We start from the raw sequence: 21,410 nt of genomic DNA, 5'->3' as shown, positions 1-21,410 counted from the left end.
CCTGTATTGAGTGAAGTGTGTTTCAACTTACCTAAATAAATGTAAAGGGTAGGTGTTTCATATGTCTGATCCTGTAGGCCACTCAGTAAGTATGCTGGAATTAGGTACGCAAGCCACACACATGCTGAAGCGGGAATGTTGTAAATGAACTGCCAAAAACCAACAAAAACACATTAATGCTTTCAGAATACATTTTTAAACAGAATTAAACAAAAATAATAACAAATTTCAGTTAAGGTTGTACATACCAGATTCACTAAAACACACACACACACACACACACACACACACACACACACACACACACACAAAAACAACAAATTTCAGGACAAATGGTTATATTAATATAATAGCACATTTAAAAATGTACATTATACAGCACAAAAAATTGCCTGAAATTTGGACTGAGCACGAAGTCAAGCAGGACTCAATCACATTACAACATTGTTCATCAAAGTATAGAACACTGGTACTTGTGAGTTGGCTGAATGAGTGATATCTTCTTGATACTCAGCATGATACACACATTGCAAATATGTAGGAGAACCTATATCATCCAACTTGAGTGTCTGCAGACCTTTAAAAAGTACTTGTGATGAAATGGAGTCAATGATGGTACAGGGGCAAGAAATAATGTGCATTGTGGTGAGACCAGCATTATGTCTTCATTGATCTTTGAGTCAACAGACTGAAATGTGGCCATTTACAAGTGATTATGAGCCTTGCATCTTGACAGCAGTGAAACTCGTGTAAGAGGTGTGGAAAAAAATAAGTGTTTTGATATTACAAATTATCCAACTATGGAATCACCAGTCATAGTTGTAATTTTTGTTCTGTATGTATTGTTCCCGCACACCATCAGAAATACTGAATTTCAGTATTGTTCAGTAATGTTCAAAATTATTTTTCACAAATGCCCGCCTGTGCCCCACATAATGAATCCATGGACATCCCAGTGTATATTTGGTAGGTTAAAGTCACCTCCAGCTAGTATTGTATGATTTGGGTATTTATGCACTATGGACTGTGGACTTTCTTTGAATTACTCTAGAACTATCACAGCAGAATTGGGGGGCTGGTAAAAACATCCAACAATTAGCTTCATTTTACCTGGACCTGTTATACACTACCAGATAATTTCACTGTAACATTCATCTTCGACCTCAAAAGAGACAATATTTTTGTCAACTACAATGAACACTCCCCCTTCTACGGCCTCTAATCTGTTTTTCAAATACATGTTCCATGACTTGCCAAATATCTCAGAGCAATCCACATTGTGTTTCAGCCAGCTCTTGGTCCTGAAAATAATTTGAGTGTGGGAACTTTCCTGGGCAGCAGTAAATTTGGGTACTCTATAATGAATACATTGACCATTTACTGACAAAATTTTGACAGTTGTAGTGTCTCTACTGTGAACATCCTCTGACTTCCCTTGCTGCATATTGACTGTTGAGTGTTCATCATAGTACCTCAAACTACCACCTAGCCTTAAAAAAACCTCACATACACTTCACAAGTACTATGCAACCTGATTAACTGCTTACTTTCTGTTGTGCACCCTGACCTGTCAAGGGGAGTCCTAAAAATCCCCAACTGATAATGCAGGTCTAAAAATCTGCAGCCGAGATGGTCACAGAGTCAACAGATCCTTTTGTTGAGACCTTCCACTTGGCTCCAAACCAAAGGACCCCGATCAACTGAGGGCACAATGTTGCAAATTTCTAGCTCTGCTTGCAACCCACACGAGGCCAGCAGCCTTCGCTGCTTCCATCAGCTGCCTGTATGAGCTGAGGATGGCCTCAGAACCCATGTGCCAGGCATTATTGGTGCCTAACTGAGCAACAACTTGCAGATGACTGCACCATGCATGCTCGATAACTGCAGACCTGGAAGTATTAGTATGGAAATTCTCAGTAAAGAGAAAAATGTAGTATACAAAAACTGTAAGGACATTGTACAGAGATGGGGAGACTATTTAAAAGAGCTATATTATACAGATCACAAACTAACAACTCTGTAGCTTGAATCCAAAACAATGTAAATGATGGTGAGAAAGGATCAACAATCATAATGGATAAAGTACAGAGCACAACAGAGCCCAAACTTACTGCTACTACGCACTTATGTCCACTAATCTTTGCCTCTCCCTCCCCCACCTACCCACCAAAAAATAAAACTCCATTACTATTCTTTTACTAGTCTTACACAGTATTTAAATACACAGTAACATAATTAAATAGAATAACACACATATAATGAATTACAGAGAGAGAAAAAATATAGATCAAAGAAAAACTAGTGGCAACGTTGTCACCACTACAAAACACAATACACACTTAGAAGTATAAAAATAAACTGTGAACAGTGAAGTATTAAACTGTCCTGTGTTAAATGTAAAAAATGCATAGTTCTGCAAAGCAGTGTACAATTAGACCACAATTATCAGAGCATAATGAAGAAAGAAACCAAAGATGTGCTAGAGGTGGCATTTCTTGATTTAGGCAAAAAACCAAGGAGAAATTACAATAAATAAAAACACAACACTTTGTTAATGACCTGTTTTTCGATCTAAAAAAAATCAAATTATACATATCTTTTAACACAAACTACTGATGATGCTTTACTTCAATAAAGTGACACACATCTGCTGAAAGTAACATGCATTTTCTTGCAGTTGTAATGACATAACAAAAATACCTGCAGGAATGCAGCATTATACACATCAATGTTTGATTACAGTATCTCTTGTGAGCCAGAGAACTGCACGACTTACTCTTTACCTTTTCCCTTTCTCTGTTTTCTCATTAGTTATTTAGATGAAACCTGTTACTGAAACTTTGATGTTGTGTTAGGAAAAGTGCATTTTTGTTTGTGGCTTTTAGGAAAACCATGTTTTTATTATTGCTGTTGCCGCATGATTCACGTCTGCTGAGATTTTGTTTTGGTACTCAGTTTTCCAAGATACTATATGTAGTATGTGCGAATCACTATGTAAAATACAATATTCTTCAACTTACCCATGTCTGGCTCTAGAAAAATCCCAACTAGTATCAACAACAATCATTTATATGCCATACAGATCTATTACTTTTACGTCCCTACTCGTTGCACAGCTCCCTATACACTTATATCTAGAAATTCAATAATTAATTAGGAGAATGGTCATGAACATACATTACTGGCTAAAGCACTCTCATATTAAGCAAAAAGATAATACAACTAACCTTTGTCACAATGTAAATCAGCCTGCTGTACAAGTGATCTCGTATGTCACGGTACACTGACCATCTTTCCCGCCTCACATTACCGAGTGACAACTGGAGAAGTACTGGCCAAATAGCAACACATGCAACAGCATAGTGAAATCCTTGTCTGTCACCAAGTACTAGCTGAGGGTCTGTATTTGGAAGATCAAAGAAAATTGCTCCCAGTATAACTGACATCACAGCTGCAACCAGTAGCTGTGTGCACCAGTGAATCAGACTCAAAGGCTGGGTGTATATTAGTGCACGCCTGAAAGTATGAAAAACTACTGTTGATATCTCTCTAAAAAGAATAAATTCCATGCTTTTATGTTTACATCATTGCCATATATCTGCAAACTGAGCTAACAAATATGTAAATGAAATAATTCTACATACTAAATAACATCACTAATGAATAGTTACATTAATGGGTGTTTCTAAAAAAACTGAGAGATAGAGGGAAGATGATGATACAACAGGATACGTGAGGGTTTGATGTGGTCTACCCAAAGGAACAGATATTTAAGTGAAATTATATGTTCTACAGAACAGTGGTAGTTTTGAGATTTTAAGGGCATACAAAGCTTCCTACATAAGGTAATGTATCAGAGATGCATTATATAAGCTCTCTTACAGTAAGACAGAAACATATTCACAATTGCAAACATGATTAGACTTCAGCTGCACAACTGATTACTGTAAATAAAAATTTGTGCCAGATCGGGACTCAAATGCAGATTTTCTCTTACCACAGCCAGTTCAACTATCCAAGCATGCTTCCAGGACTGACTTGAACTTCCACATGTCACTGTGTGTCTATGTCCTGCAGTCACACAATTGCTAACTCCCACACAAGGTGAGATTGTTGCAGCTTTGTTTAGGCTTGAAATACTATTAGAAGTGTCTGTCTTATATGTTGTACTATGCCATGTTCTTCAGTTCATACACCTGTTGATCACCACAGTCTCTGTTCCTTGCATGCATGCCTGAATTACATTGCACAGTATACCGTATAACACAGACACTGCAAATAGTATTTCTTATGGTAGTTTGACATCCTGCAATATGCGTTAGGACATACTTTTGCTTTACATGAATAGCAAGAACTTATTTCTGTCACAGCTACCCTCCATCCTCGTCTTCACATAGCTAAAAGCAAATCTTGTGGGGAAGCACAGGCAAACAGTCTCTCCCTTCCCCAAAAATCCCATCCTCCATCTTAAGCACCACACACCTGTGTGGACAAACACACACACACACACACACACACACACACACACACACACACACACACACACACACACACCTGTACATGAATAATGTGTGTGTACATCCACAAAACCTTCTCTCTCTCTCTCTCTCTCTCTCTCTCTCTCTCTCTCTCTCTCTCTGGTGTAGCTGCTGATGTCTTGAGTCCAAGGACTGCAACTCTTCATGCTAGTCTATCCTGGGTAAGTCTCTTCGCCTCTGTGTAAGTACTCCAACTTACTTACTGTAGTGAGGCCTTCATCACACACTCTACAATTTTTTATCTCCATATGTACTACCGCCATTACCAAATTACAGATTCAGGATTGTAATCATTTAACTTTCACTGTGCAGTAGCAGGCTTTCTGTCATCTAATACAGAAGCACATTTTCTTAACAAAATTTTGCTATCTTTGACTCAAGTCAAAGTGGTCCCATACTCAGAAATTGAGTGCATGGGGGCAGATGCAGGAAGGTGTTATTGCCAAGGTCCTAGTGAAGGTAGTTTGCCATTGCCATCCTCTGACCTGTTCTGAAGTGCTAAGTAGTTCAACGTCAAGCTAGTGCACTTGATGGACTGCATATTCTGATGAACGATAGATAAATCTGAGCAAATTTTCAAGGAGTTTGTGCACTCCAATGTGGTATACTCTATTTTCTGCATAAACGATGAAGAAATCTCTAAGCTGGTAGAGTTACTTTTAAGAGAGGGGAGCCTGTTGTCATGGTTTATGCTAAAAATGGCCTAGTTCTCCCATCCATGACAACAGCTATTTGACCATGTGTGGCTTCACACCCACCCACTATACTCTCACTAATCAACTCCACCAACCTCCCTTTCTCAGTCCTGATGAGGTGCAGACCATGCTTAGTGTAACACCATCTCCTATAGCCCCACCGACAACAGAGGAATGTGTGCCCAGTCAGCAATCGTCAGCGTCATTTCCAGCCCTGCACTGACTCACTGCACAGGGCTGTCAAGATAAGGGTAATCATGCTGCCAGAACAGCTCTACCAAGCTCGCATTGATGGTACCAATTAGGGAAGCTATCTTACACAGGTCATCACCTATACTGCACACCCTGTCCATATCCAAGCTTTCCGCAGCCCCATTCACTCACTATAACTACCCAATCACCTTTTGGAATACCTTACATAAAGGCACTAAACCCTCTATAACCTGACTTGGCCCAGCACTTGGCTTGAAAATGCCAGTGACGTAATACTGCTCACCTAACTTCTCCTGGAGTTGAGGGCCTGTACCTCTACAATAACTGCAGAACTCTCCAAGTACACGAGATCACATATCATACCCAATGGTTCTCTGAAACATAATACTTTGGGTTTACCACCATGCCACTCAAAATAACACACTGCCACATTGTTGTCACTGTAGTAGCATCTGATAAGAGTATGACAATCACTTTGGGTTACGCTGAAGTTAGATCTCTAAAAACATTACATTTTTCTCCTCAGCATGCCTGTACTAATGTTATGTACCCATTGCAGTCTGAGGCATTAGTGTCATTTGGGCAGTGGAATACAATACAATGCAATAGCATGCATGCCATCTTATGAAGTCATCATCAGTTATCAATGCAAAAATGATAACACTCCAGCCAACACTTTAGATGAAGTTCTAAGGTCCATAATAATCATAAAGATCAGATGGCAGTAATCCAATATATGATGCAGTACTTACTCTCACTGTATACTATCCTCTTCAATCCACTGGTTTCACACACCCGTTGCTGTCATAGCAGTATGTCCTCCACGAGCCGAAATGTCATAATATGACAAACACATTTTCAAGTGACAGGTATTCTGCCCATTTGAATTCATTCACTTGCTGGTTTTTCACTCATTGATTGTGAGGAAACATTTCATCTGAGGTGTTTTCAGAAACTGAGATTTATGTAATATTGACTTTTCCTGTTACTCAAAAGAGAGCTTTGCTGGTCCTACATATACACAACTCCTCTGCAATCTTAATTATTTATTCAATCTTAATTATTTATCTTGATCTACCCCTTGATAAGAATTTAAACTGGAACACACATACTGAGTACCTGTGCAGCAAACTGGGTAGCTTTGCATATGCCGTGCATATATTATCAAGTGCTACTAACATGTCCACTCACAAAGCAGCATATCTAAGTTACTTTGAATCAGTGATAAGATATGGCATTATTTTCTGGGGGAGCTCCAATAATATATCTTATGTACAGAAGCTCCTGAAGAAAATAATCAGAAATATGTGCATTGCACAGCAAAGAGAATCATGTCATCCATTATTACAGAAACTAAAAATTTTGACTGTCCCCTACATATACGAGCTAATGATATTTTTACACAACAAACCAGAATTGTTCATCAAAAAAAAACAATTTGATTATACATACAGTACAAGGAATAAAGATAATTTTATGCTTCCTGCCCATAGATTGAAATTGCATAATCACCCCACAATATATGGGCATGAAAGTCTACAACAAACTTCAAGGCAAAAACATTCTAAACAGGGAACTAGGGATGCTAATAAAGAAGTTCCATGAAATTCTTATACACAAATGTTATTACTCATTAGAAGAGTTCATGGAAGATGAACAGATAATTTGAGCAGAATCCAACTGAAAATTAGCATTACATTTCGAAAAAAAAAAAAAAAAAAAAATGCCCATTATGAAGAAAATATAGATACTGCTACATAGACTAAATATAGTTTTAAAAATTATTATTAGATTCTAGTTTGTAATTTTTGACATGTCTCCTATACCATAATCACATGATTTGTAAGTCTATGTTATGAGACTAATAAATCACAGTTCACAATTGCTGATGCACTATTCTACACATCATCTTAGTTTGAATCCAATTGCATTATTTTTCTGGGTGTCACAATCTTCACAAACATCAGTGTTCATCTTAACAGATATGTACACAAGTCACAATGACACTACTTGTTTTATTTATAACTTCATCAATCAAGGCTGACACAGTTTCACAAATATGCTATAGAAGAATTGTTCAGTTACCACTATATCATCTTGACTTGGAACCCCTTACCCTCTTCCAGTCTCCTCTACACTGAATCTAACAATCAGCATGATTTGTAGAAATGTAAGACCTTTCATACTTGGAAGTATGTTCACTAAAATAGAACAACCTACTTACCATATAGTATTGCTTCTTCTTTACTTTATGCAATGGCTTCTGCAAATTTAGCTCAAAGTTACTTTCCAGTTAACTTACACAAACTGATACCAAATGCAGTAAAAATATACCATTAAGCCATATGGAAAATCAGTCCAATGTTTGGTTAGCTGAGTAAGGAGAGACACTTAAAACACCTCAGAAGGACCAATACGCATATTAAATGTTAGGCACTGCTCACTACAGGTTTTCATTTTCCAAATCTCATTAATTGGACATTGGACATTAATTTATGCATCACATCATGTAAACAAGTAACATACTAGAGAATATTAAGTTCAAACAAATTCATAACTCACAGTAACAACATAAAAATTTGTGTACAGCAGTTTGCCTGCTTTACACTTGCTGGCAAAGCCACTGGAGGCCCTGGATCAGATAACGGTTCTTGCCTCCGCCGAAACAATTCTGCAAGTTGCTCTATCCTCTGACTTGACTCAAGCATTGCCTCAGCAGATAAGTCATCCAATGTCACAAGGTCAACTGAAAAATCATTTATGCAAACAAACACCATTATTTTCATATAATAATATTCAACATAAGCAGTAGTATATTATTGCCATTTTAATCAAAATATAAAGGAGTGAGGACTGTCATCTTGTGCTCAGAAAAACATGTCAACTGTTGTGACATAATATAATTAATAGAACTGAACTGTAATAATATTTACTAATATCATAAGTTTATTACACGGTCTGTAAGTCACTTACTCACTTGACTGATTTAAATTCAATTTTTTTTAAATATAAATATGATATCAATTTATAAACTATTAATATGTAAGTAATACTCTGTTGAATTCACATGCAAGGATTATCAGAAATTGGACAGATGTTATAAGCACTTAACCCAGTTTTAAGGTCCCATAGAATGTAATCTGCCAATAGCAATGTCAATGGTTAACTTCACAAACTATGATCACAATAAGCAACAGACATACAGGATTTTAAAACATATATATACATGCAACAAAGATGCATGTCTATCTTCTATTACTTGCGAATTGGAATTGCAAATCAAGTTGTAGGGGAACTAGCTTGGTAATTTGACTTGGTACAGTAACATTCCAGTTCAAAGACACAAGTGTTGTTACTTCACAATGAAAATACTGAAAAACATCAAGCAAAATTTCTTTAAGGGTGGGCATGATGATTTACTGTTAAGACCATTATATGTATTAACAATGGAAAGGAGAAAGAAGTGATTGTGCTGAGAGAGAGCAATGGAACATTATAGTAATGTGTGAAAATAAATTGATGGTATGCAGATTGTGAAATTAATAGTATAATGTTAATGAGAGTGAGAATGAAGTATCTACCTCAATGAACAAGAAACAAAGTTGCCACAATAAATTGATAATATGGATAAACATGTTATTAGTCAACAAAGGCTGTTATATTACGAACAGTACAGGGAAATGTCAAATATGCTACATCTTATCTTTTAGCTGGACAGAACTGGATTTCGATGACAGCAAGAAATTTCTGGGAATAGCTCATCTATGAAAGGGATTAGCTTTAGGTTTTAAAAGACGCCAGAAAAAAACAAGCGCTCATATGTGAATGACTGGATGCAGTTGCAAAAATGGCATACATCACTATATTTTTAAGGAAAGTATCACTCATTATAACTGAAATGGCTATGGGTTAATTTGTACACAACATGGATTCATACACATTACACTTTGAATAAATGCTTCACTGTTGCACATGCAGCAATCACATGAGTTTCATTCAAGATTTACTGCCTGTATATAATTCAATGAGCTAAGCTTCAAACTATAAATTATAAATGGACAGCAAAAACTTTAAAAATTAATGTAAAGAGCCAGCTTATTCCAGGAGTACTTTCTAAAAGTACAGTCATTTCCAATAACACTCCTTATTAAAATAAGCTGGAGAATAAACCACCCAATTCCAGTCTGCTGAAACTCAGTCTTACCCAGGCAGTAACCACACATCCTGTAACACAGATGTACAAAAATCTCAACAGTTAGTGTTTGCTAAGGGGCATCAATCATCTCATGTTATTCCATTGCTAAAATTTAGCATTCAAATCAATTTATTCATCTCTAATTGCTGTCACACCATTCAGACCAAACTCCCATAGAAATGATCTGAAATCTTGAGATGAATAAGACCCAGAGCCATAATATGTCAAAGCATTTTGCTTATGGAGATGTAATAAATAAATAAATAAATAACTGCTTCTATGATATATTAGAAGACTGGAGAATGACAGTGAGTCATGCTAAAAAAAGTGTTAAATGGCTACAGGAGAGAAGATGCCCTGATGGACAAAAACTCTGAAAATTTTAATGGGTGTTACAAAAGAGATTTTATTATGACCCAGACAAATACTAGATGACAGATAAAAATTCCAAAAATAGTGACATCGCCACTGAAGATTGTTCTCCAGATACTGCCAGCAAAGAATCTTTAACAGCTGAGGTAACATAAATGCATATCTTCTTAGATCTTCTTAGTTATGTTCAAAATGAGCATTCAATTCCATAGGGAATCTCAGCATTTAGCTTGATTTTTAATATTGTTTGATACACAAAATTTTAAAAATGCTTACAGTTTCTTCTTCTCTACACTTCTGGTGTTCCTTGGTTCACTTCAGTACAATGCTGCTCAGTGACGTGTAGTCAACGGGCGCAAGGTAAGCACTGCTTATCCAGCATAAACTGGAAACAGTGCTAAAACTAATTGAAACACCGAAGATCGAAACCATACCTTGATTGGGTTGACAAATCTAATATGCAATATTTTTGCATTGGTGCTGCTGATTTTGCACGATTTTCAGCAAACTTTGTAACTTCATGTTCACTATGAGTTAAGATTCAATCTGAAGACCTATGTTTTCTGAGTGGTCTGTACAAGCGGCCTCTGGAGCTCTATGATGTGTGGCTAACTGCTGTTCTCAGAATGAGATTTTCACTCTGCAGTGGAGTGTGCGCTGATATGAAACTTCCTGGCAGATTAAAACTGTGTGCTGGATAGAGACTCGAACTCACAGTAGAGCTTCTGTAAAGTTTGGAAGGTAGGAGACAAGATACTGGCAGAAGTAAAGCTGTGAGGAGGGGGCATGAGTCGTGCTTGGGTAGCTCAGTGGTAGAGCACTTGCCTGCAAAAGGCAAAGGTCCCAAGTTCAAGTCTCGGTCCGGCACACAGTTTTAATCTGCCAGGAAGTTTCATATCAGCGCACACTCTGCTGCAGAGTGAAAATCTCATTCTGGAAACATCCCCCAGGCTGTGGCTAAGCCATGTCTCTGCAATATACTTCTAGTTCTGCAAGGTTCGCAGGAGAGCTTCTGTAAAGCTCAGGTTGGTCTCTGAGTGCATTTCTGACTTTGAAGAACTTCGGCATTGCTGATGGGGAAGAGCCACATGTGCCTTAAAACTTTTGACAACCAAGGGGGGTTGTGTGAACACTGAATTTGGAAGTCTTTTAGGTGGGCTTTGGCATGCAATGACTTGATGGTGGGGACAGAGTCATGGACTTCTAAGCCAAGAGCACTGAAAAAAATCCAGGTTCAAGAGACTGATGGCTCTGGGAGCACCAATGACTAAATTCCTGGCTGTGAGGGAAGTTGAATGATACTGAACTTAGGCTGTAAATTGGCCATTTACTTTAATGATGTCATTACTGTAACTATGCAGCAGAATGTCAAAAGGTTGAAGGGACAGTGACCCCATGTAATTATCATTCTATGATGGTCAGAGAGGACCTCGTGTCTATCTGCAGCTTGGTCGGCGCGTTGTTCATGGCTACCGTGAGTGATAGAGATTCCTTTGAGTGGGGAATCACAGACTGGATGTAGGACATATCTGGGAACATGTCCGCCCTGTTGTCCAGCTCCTTGTCCCAGGGGTCTCTAGAGTGCACAATCAACATTCATTTTGTGCACTACCTGCCGTACTTCACCCCTATGTCTGGATTTCCCACACAAGGTACACTTAGTGAGCTGTTAGAGGCACTAGTGTCTCTGGTAATTAATAAAATACTGGCTGTAGGAAGGGAGATGTTGTTGAGGGTGGCATCTGGCTGCTGAGTCTTTCCCTGCACTGTGTGTTGTGTGTGTGTGTGGGGGGGGGAAGGGGGGGGGGGGCATGACTGGGGCTGAAGGTGGCGCACTGGTCAGGCAGCAAACACTTATGATGGATCCTGTAGGGTTGCTGATGATCTGAGGGACTATTTACAAGTTTTGATAGTGGGGAGATGGCTGTAGGAAGGGAGATGTTGTTGAGGGTGGCATCTGGCTGCTGAGTCTTTCCCTGCACTGTGTGTTGTGTGTGTGTGTGTGTGGGGGGGGGGGGGGGGTAAGACTGGGGCTGAAGGTGGCGCACTGGTCAGGCAGCAAACACTTATGATGGATCCTGTAGGGTTGCTGATGATCTGAGGGACTATTTACAAGTTTTGATAATGGGGAGATATTTTTCTAAAGAAGGGTCCTTCAATTTAATGAGATATGTGCGTAGTCAGTAAGACTGTCCATTAAGTTTATGGCAGCCAAAAAACTTGTGGCGGGCTGCTGTTATATGCAGCTGGCAGTCAAAGTATTCCACCAAACTCGACTTCAGTCTGGCATATGGCAGAGTGTGGAGTTCCACTTCTGGGTTATGTTGTTGCAGAAGATGGTAACTGTCTGTGCCCTAATATGCCACAAAGAACGGGCATTGCTGGGTATCACCTGTGATGCCATAGGCTAACAAGTGGTGTTCCATGTATATGATTTAATTCGATCATGGGTCGACCTTCTTATCAAACTGTGGAATGACAGGAATGCTGTCAAGAAGTCCTTGACCTTGATCTAGGAGAGGTGGTTGGAGAGCTCAGGAGGCAACGTGGAGATTGCCACCAGCTGCATGATCAGAAGTTCATGGATGTGCTGCATCTCATCTGCTGGAGCACTGGAGCAGTAACAACACCAGGACAGAGACATCCACTGGGTCAGAGCACAGAGACACTGACAAAAAGAAAAGGAAATTTTTCATATAAATGTTCAATACATGCACCTTCAGTTATGTGGCACACATCAAACCTAAAATCCCATTCTTTCCACATTTTAGTTAACAAGTCCAGAGTAATTGAAGCAATAACCCCTTCAATTATACATCTCAAAATCTGGTAGATCATTAGGTAGTGGCACAGCATAGACACTGATGTGTTCACCAGAGGTGATGCATAAAGAATACTCACATATAAAATTTATAGGAAGTTTATTGTAACACTTGTAAACAGTCTTCTCCTGAGTTAGTTCGGTACACAATAATTGAAATCAAGTCACTTCTCAAATGTTGAAAGGGCAACAATAATATCTGAGGACTGAAGGCCTGAAACTGTCACAGTAAACTGAACCTTCGAAAATCTATTGTCGATACACTAAGCTTGTCACAATCAAAGTCTGGAAGGGATATGCAAAAGTTAAAGTTTTAAGACAAGAAAAAAAGTTAAATTCCCAAAGGGTTGCACAAAGGTTTAAGTCCAGAATATTGCGGATAAAAAGCAAATACAAATATAACAAAGTCCATAAACCTGGTCATGGTGTAGGAGGCCACATCTGTTCAGTATAGAGGCCATGAATGAGGTCTGTAACTGGCAGCTCCTGGAAGTGAGGTCGAGATGGGCAGCATCATCATCATAGCCAGCTCTAGAGTGAGATCCTGATTGTGGGAATGTTTTTGCAATTGGCACCTACCCAAGGAAACTCACCCAGAGCGAACTGCTGGAACGAAACATGGGCACTGACGTAAATAATGCCCAGGTGTTAGGATACTGCATGTACTACTTTTGGTCATGGGGCCTGCAGAAGAGATAAGGTCCATTGGGCCAGTGATCTCTGGCCACCTGGCGGCCAAATTGAGCAGTCATCCCTTGTCTGTTGTCTAAACAGCTGTCCCCTGAAGGTCCATACCCACATAACCCATCTGTGTTACTAGTTGTTGGCTCTGCAGGTGCAAGGCCTCCATATGGCAGACTCAATCTTTATCACAGCCTTGGTGGAAAAAACTGCACGGTGTGAGGTCAGGTGAATATTGACACCAGCGAAACAGAGCTCTGCCATATTGTCCATTACAACACATCCAATGGTCAGGGACTTCGTTGTTCAACCACTCTCATACAAAGAGATGCCAATGGGAAAGGGCTCCATCTCGTTCCCAAATGAAGTTTTCAGATTATCCTACTAACTAGGGAATGAGCCATTCTTCCAACATATCTATTACAGACAGTTTCATGAGTATATACTGACCCCCGGGTACGAACATTATGAGTGTTTACTTTTCACTTAGATAAAAGTTGCCTCATCACTGAACACCTCATCATCAAAAAAATCATAATCCCACTGCAACACTTCACTTGCAAAGTTATAATGTATAACAAAGTCATCTGGCTTTAAACCAACGGTAACCAGTATGGATGTGTGTACACAAGTTTTCTTAAAATTCCACACTGGTGACTGGCAACTGAAATTCAAGACCTACTTTCTGAACAGACTACTTAGGATTATAAAGGTAAGATGCTTTGACATGGTCAACATCCCTCTTCAGAAACATTTGGTCATCCCACGCTTTTCCTTTACATAAACATCTGGTCATTTTGAACTGATTATACTGTCAATAGATGTTTCTGCCAATTGGGGTCTCACAATTAAACTTTAAATGAAATGCACACTAAACTAAAATTACAGCTTCACTCTCAGCGAGCTGCAGAACACAAAATGCTGTCCACTCAGGAGTTGCCATTTTGTTTATGTGGTGTGTGTGGCACTGCAAGCGGTAAAATGACATAGCAGCACTCACGCATGGACTTATCTAAAATGGTTTTGAGTTACTGTTTAATTGTGAACTTGATCCAACACTCTACAATGATTACAGTTCATGCTATTAAAATTTATAACTGGGACATAGAATAGGGCAGACGATTTTAAATCTTGCATATGGGGTTTCAATATGCAACTTTACAACAGCAACAACTGGCTAACAGGATGCCATAATATGCAAAACCTGTATTATTTGTTATGTCATTTGTTTATAAGTGATAAATCTGCTTAGCATAGTGTTGGTTATTATGACATGCCTAACATTCACAAAACCATTTGCTCTCCATAATCAATGAAAATACTTTAAGGAAGACCCATACTGACTGCATGTTGGTTGAGCAGAAGACGCTTCATAATTTACAAAACGATAATTTCATACAAAAGAATAGGTACATAATGAAACGTTCAACTGATGTAGTCTGTATTTTGCCAATGCAAGAAATCACCTTCACAGGACATTGTGAATCACACTGGTCCCTCAATAAAGGCAATTATGTTGAACTCTTACATCTCCTCGATGAATCTGATGTAAAGGTGAAATATCAATTAGAACATTCTTCTCTGTTTACAAGAACATCAAATGTAATGGAAAATGACTTAACTGCTTCTGTTTCAAATGATACAGGTGAATCGAATTGTGTCTCAGTTGTTCTAGATGGAACAACTGATGTGAATAATCAACATCTACATACATACATACCCTGCAAGCCACCAAGTGGTCCATGGCATAGGGTACCTTGTACCACCACTAGCCATTTCCTTTTCTGTTCCACTGGTGAATGGTGTGATGGAAAAATACTGTCTACATACCTCCACAGGAGTCCTAATATCTATTATCTTATCTTCATGGTCCTTACACAAAATTTACATTGGAGGTAGTAGAATCATTCTGCAGTCAGCCTCAAATGTAGATTCTCTAAATTTTCTAGAATGATGTCTTCCCTCTAGGAATTCCCATTTGAGTTCACGAAGCATCTTTGTAATGCATCCTGATCAAATGTACTAGTAACAAATCTACCAGCACACCTTTAATCACTTCAGTGTCTTCCTTTAGTCTGATCTAGTAAGGGGGGGGGGGGGGGGGAGGGTGTCCCCAAACACCTGAGCAAGCAGTACTCAAGAATGGGTCCATTAGTGTTCCATACACTGTCTACTTTTGTAGATGAGCTGCACTTTCCTATAATTCTCCCAATAAACTAAAGTCAACCATTCACCTCCACTACTACCATCCTTATATGCTTGTTCTATTTCATATTGCTCTGCAGTGTTACACCTAGATATTTAATCAATGCAATTGTGTCAAATAGCACACTACTAATGGTTCAAATGGCTCTAAACACTATGGGACTTAACATCTATGGTCATCAGTCCCCTAGAACTTAGAACTACTTAAACCTCACTAACCTAAGGACATCACACAACACCCAGCCATCACGAGGCAGAGAAAATCCCTGACCCCACCGAGAATCAAACCCGGGAACCCGGGCGTGGGAAGCGAGAACGCTACCGCACGACCCTGAGATGCGGGCACACTACTAATGCTGTACTTGAACATTACAGTATTGTTTTTCCTCGTCATATGTATTAACTTGAATTTTTTTTTACATTTAGAGCAACATGCCACTGATCATACCAACTAGAAAATTTGTCCAAGACATCTTGTATCATCCTAAAGTTACTCAACAATGATACATTGCAGCATCATCAGCAAGGGCCACAGATTGCTGCTCATTCAGTCCATCAGATCATTTATGTATATAGAGAAAGAGCAGTCCTATCACATGTCTCTAGGGCATTCCTAACAATATCCTTGTCTCTGATGAACACTTGCCTCCAAGACAACGCACCAGGTTCTATTACTTATGAAATCATTAATACACAGCGTTAACTGAAATCTCTTGCAGGGCTCCTCGGCATTTTGCTACATCACAGCCGACGGTCAAGTCTATGAAAGATTTGTAAAATTCATGAACAGCTCTTGTGACAGGGAACTGAGGTACTATGTCATTTCTGGAACAAGTGATACAAGATTATGGGTGCAATGAAAAACTAATTGCTCAGAGTAACAATGGGACTGAAGTTTTCACTGGTAATTCAGTGGATTGCAGTCTAGAATGAAAAAGTGTTCTCTACTGCAATGTTTGTCCACTGTTTCACTCAAAGACTGAATTTCACACTATAACAAGCCAAATCAAGATCAAAGGATGCATTTACTCTTTGTGAATGATCATGGTACCTTTTCTTCAGGTTAACCAAAAGAATTATGGTTTTAGATCAAGACGTAAAGAAATGGTTGTCTAAAGTGCCTGCCACTGAGTGAAGTTCTATGTCTCTTTCAGTTAAAACTGTGCACGAGTATCACAGTGAACTGTTTTCACTTTTAAAGAAGATGAAAAATGGGAGGAAGATGGCTATACTGCTGATTGTGGGTTTAAAATCACAATACAAGATTCAGTTTCAACTTTTGTGGGAACTGTCCCCTCACTGATACATAATTTGATATATTGGAAGCAATAGATTATGATATTGGCTAGTTTGTAAAAAAAGTTAATTAATTTAAAGAAATTTTGAAAACCAAATGTGACACATTTGAAGAAATGTGGGATAGGGTCATTTGTGGCCAAAACATAGAGGAACCAGTAACAAAACATCCAAGGTATGATGCAACACTCAGCTTGGAAACAAAATTCAGAATTATCTACAGTGAACTATTGGGCACAGTGATGAGACAGTTACAAGACAGACCCATTAACTTTGAGTCTGTTCCTTTTGAAACTTTTGAACCTGCATTACAATCTCGAGAATACTGCTACGGACCATTTTTTGATTTTCCCAATTAAGATCACAGCTAGTTGTTATGCATATTTAGGGATAAATGTGGCATAAAACTGTTTGTGATCAGTCAAGTTTTATTAAGCCAAATAGACTGCAAACAGCCTGCTGTGAATCTGAGGACTGATAAATTCACAAAGAAGAAGAGGAGGATTGAGCTTCATTACATATCAAGTAGCTTGACATATAAAACTGACACAATCTTCTTTTGTAATTGCTTACTTCAATGAAAAGTTCAGTACATGTATTTGGTAGAAGCTGTTGTTGTTGTTGGTGTGGTAAGATTACTATTTAATCCCCCATTGCTAATTCAACAAAAAGGTAATTATAGCTGGACCACAAGCACAAGTGTGAGTTATGTGCCATACCTTCAGTGTACCACCTCACTATGTGTGATTATGCAAGCTACAGCTGTAAGGTACTCTTCAGAAAAAATGGATGCCTAGTTAGTGGCTATCAATTATAAATCAACATCTAAAATGGTAAGTCTTCAGAGTATATTTCCAGTTTTGACTTACATCTGACAGACTTCAACTGTCTGTGAGAAAAATAAAACATTCAAAACTAAAAACTGCTTATTGGGAAATAGATAGATGCATGTTGGAATTTACTAGGAGAGACATGAAAACAAATAAATGGGCCAGGAAACATATTGGACAAAAAGGTGAAATTTTGACTGGTATGAAAATGATACCGAAATGGGCAGAACATGTAAAAAATGTAGAGGAATGGTAGATGGATCTAATAAGGACTTTGCTAGATTCCTAGAAATGAGGAAAGCTTGAGATGGAATGTGGATAGATGGCATTGGGAAATATGCAGAAGCAACATAGAGTGAACTAGCTGAAGACTGTAATGCATGGAGAACTCTATAGGTGACCTTTGTCCAGCAGTAAATGTCTAATGACTGATGATAATGATTATAAATCCATCTGTAACATTAAAAATTGCTGTGACATTCATTTTATCTGACAGACTAAGTACTACTGGATTATTTCCACCTGTTTTCTAGAACTCAAATGAGAAATATTTTCTGTCTGATGAAGACCTAACTACTGTGATGTTCTTAATTATGTTGATGTTATTCAAATGACAACACAAAACATGTGAATGCATAAATATTGAGTATTCTCTTAAATGCAGTAACTCAGAGTCTTATCTATAATACTTACGATAATAGTCAGAAGGATTTTTATAGGCTGGACACGGATAGTCTACTGTAGCAAAATATGGAAGCATGTCTCGTCTTCGTCCACTGAACATTAATTGTCCAGCCGATATAAGCACAACTCTCGAAAGCATTGTAAATATCTCATATGTTGGAGGATGTAATGTTAAGATTACAATACGACCGCCACTGATACCTGCAATGAATGAACAACAGTATTACAAAATCAAAACATTTACATAAAAACTAAAGAAAGAACCTGATAGTACTCTTGCACAAATGAAAACTGATGTTAATTTTATTATAACACTGCTGACAGTGGGTGAGAGTTTGAAAGTAAATATTGAACCTTTTTTTGGGTTTCCAGTTATTCAAAGTGACGGCTGTTTCAGGCTTATTGGTATGCAATTTGATTAAATATAGCTTAACATGCAGTGCTACTGACAAAAATAACTAAGATTACCAATAAATATTTAGGCTGCTAATTTCTAAAAGCTATAGAAATTAACAGATGTATCATAATTTAGCAACACACGTGACAAATCTGTATATTCAATATCTATTGGAAAGAAATATGAACAAAAAATAATGAAAACAGCTAAAGAAAGTCATTCCATACTTTTCCTTTCAGCATCAAATATATCTCTACATTTGAAAGGCATTTTCTTATGCAATAGGGATATCAGAAAAATACACAACTAAGACTGTCCTGATTGGCACTCTACATTTACATTTTTACTCATCAAGCCACCTTACAGTATGTGGCAGAGGGTACACAGTGTGGTACCATTCTTCTGCCCGTTCATAAATTCTGCACACAAAGAATGACTTGCTGTGAACCTCAGTATAAGCTCAGATATCCTGACTTTAATGTCATGGTCATTTTGTGAAATACATGTGTGTGTTGCAGGGGTGGGGGAGTAATATGTTGCTAGACTCCTCTTGAAATTCTTCTTAATATTTTAGCAGCCAGCTGCTCTTTGATCCACTATAACTCACTCTGCCATTGGAATCAGATGAACATCTCAGTGACACTCTCATGCTGACTACGTAAACTTTTATTTGAATCTTCTTTATCTCCTCCCTTAATTCCATCTGTTAGTGGTCACAGGCTGATGGGTAATGTGCAAGAATTGGGTAAATGAGTCTTGTAAGCTACTTCCTGTTGAGTTGTAAGCATCACCCCATCCTTGTTCTTAATGGGTCCTTCATGTCTGAAGTTCTTCATTGACAACCGTTTGGTAATATTGTAGAGCTCTTTCATATTTCCTTGTCTTGCTGCCTCTTCTGCTAATTTTGCTTGCTCATCTATCCATTTCCTTTTATCTTGACGTAGCAATCTTTTCACTTTTTTTGTTCGCCTCCATGTATTCTTTATGCACTTCGCTCTTCTGCGCTCTTGTCTTACAAAAATTTAACTTAAGTTTTAGTTCTTTCCTGTAGCTGATTTCATTCCACATAGCATCTGAGAGCCATTCCTTCCTTTGATGTGCCTTAAATCCTAAGATTTTTTCTCCCACATCTAAATAACTATCTTTGATTTTTTGCCAGCATGTTTCAATTCCCTCTTCCAACCAAATGGTTGTGAATGAAGAACTTCAGACGTGAAGGACAAGTTAAGAACAAGGATGGGGTGATGCTTACAACTCAACAGGCACAGCTACAGAGATGGGAGGAGCACTTCAAGGAACTGTTAAATTGTGAAGACAACCAAGAGGAACAAGTAAGAGATGCTCCAGACAAAGTCAAAGAAGATCAAGATATAAATTTGCAGTGCCCCACAATGGACGAAATTAGGATTGCCTTGAAAACACTAAAAAATACATAGGCTCCAGGCCTAGACAACATAGCACCAGAGCTCTTAAAAGCTGATATTGAAAGTACTGTTAAAATGCTCCATCCTTTGCTGAAGCATATTTGGCTTGAAGAGAAATCTCCAAAGCAGTGGAAAATGGTTTGGTGGTAAAGCTCCCAAAAAAGGGAAATTTGTCAGACTGTAACAACTGGCGTGGTATTACATTGTTGTCAGTGCCAAGTAAGGTCCTCACCAGAATTATTTTAAACAGAATTAAAGAATCCCTTGAAAAGCGACTGCGTAAAGAACAGGCTGGTTTTAGGGCACAACACAGTTGTGTTGATCTTATTAACACTCTTAGGATCATTTTAGAGCAAAACAAAGAATTCCAAGCAACTATGTACCTGGCGTTCATTGATTTTCAAAAGGCCTTCGATTCCGTGAAACATAAAGTGCTCCGGCAGGTACTGCAGAAGTATGGCATGCCACAGAAGATCTTAAACATCATAAAAGATCTATATGATGGCTACAAATGCTGCGTACTCCACAAGGGAAATATGACACAACCTATAAAAGTAACAACTGGAGTCCGTCAGGGTTGCATTTTGTCACCAACACTTTTTCTACTCGTTCTAGACTCTGTTATGGGAAGAGTCACAGCAGTCAGGCGACGAGGAATCCAGTGGGGGATCCACAAACGTCTGGGGGATTTGGATTTTGCAGATGACATAGTTTTACTAGCTCCAAGGCTGACTGATATGCAAGCTAAATTAAACTTGCTGAAAGAAGAAGCAGAGACTGCTGGCCTCACGATAAATATAGGCAAAAAAAGGAAATGAGAGTAAATTCAGGGAACATGGAGGTGCCATTGTTAATAGGTGAGCAGCCGGTGGAGACTGTCAACTCATTCCTGTATCTGGGTAGTATAGTGGCAGAAGATGGTGGAGCAGGAGATGACGTGAAAAACCGCATTAAAAAGGCAATTGCTGCCTTCATACAATTGTATCCAATATGGAAAAATAGAAATATCACGTACAAAACAAAAATCCGTATTTTTAATACAAATGTGAAGGCTGTCCT

The 21,410-nt window shown here is 38.5% G+C and overlaps 1 protein-coding gene across 1 annotated transcript in view; it reads right to left on the bottom strand.

Moving 5' to 3' along the window:
• LOC126298783 (ATP-binding cassette sub-family G member 8) overlaps window positions 1-21,410 on the bottom strand; it is a 290,336-nt gene that overhangs the window by 32,627 nt on the left and 236,299 nt on the right. Inside the window, exons 11-14 of the mRNA XM_049990244.1 lie at window positions 18,540-18,731; window positions 8,009-8,192; window positions 3,228-3,516; window positions 32-149 (exon numbers count right to left, since the gene is read on the bottom strand). Of these exons, the coding sequence (XP_049846201.1) occupies window positions 32-149; window positions 3,228-3,516; window positions 8,009-8,192; window positions 18,540-18,731 (783 nt within the window). The remainder of the gene's footprint in view (window positions 1-31; window positions 150-3,227; window positions 3,517-8,008; window positions 8,193-18,539; window positions 18,732-21,410) is intronic.

This window comes from Schistocerca gregaria, chromosome X, assembly GCF_023897955.1.
Source record: "Schistocerca gregaria isolate iqSchGreg1 chromosome X, iqSchGreg1.2, whole genome shotgun sequence".
NCBI classification, from domain to species: Eukaryota; Metazoa; Arthropoda; class Insecta; order Orthoptera; family Acrididae; genus Schistocerca; species Schistocerca gregaria.
Note: the sequence above shows the minus strand (reverse complement) of the source record. Positions and strands in the feature narration are given on the sequence as shown.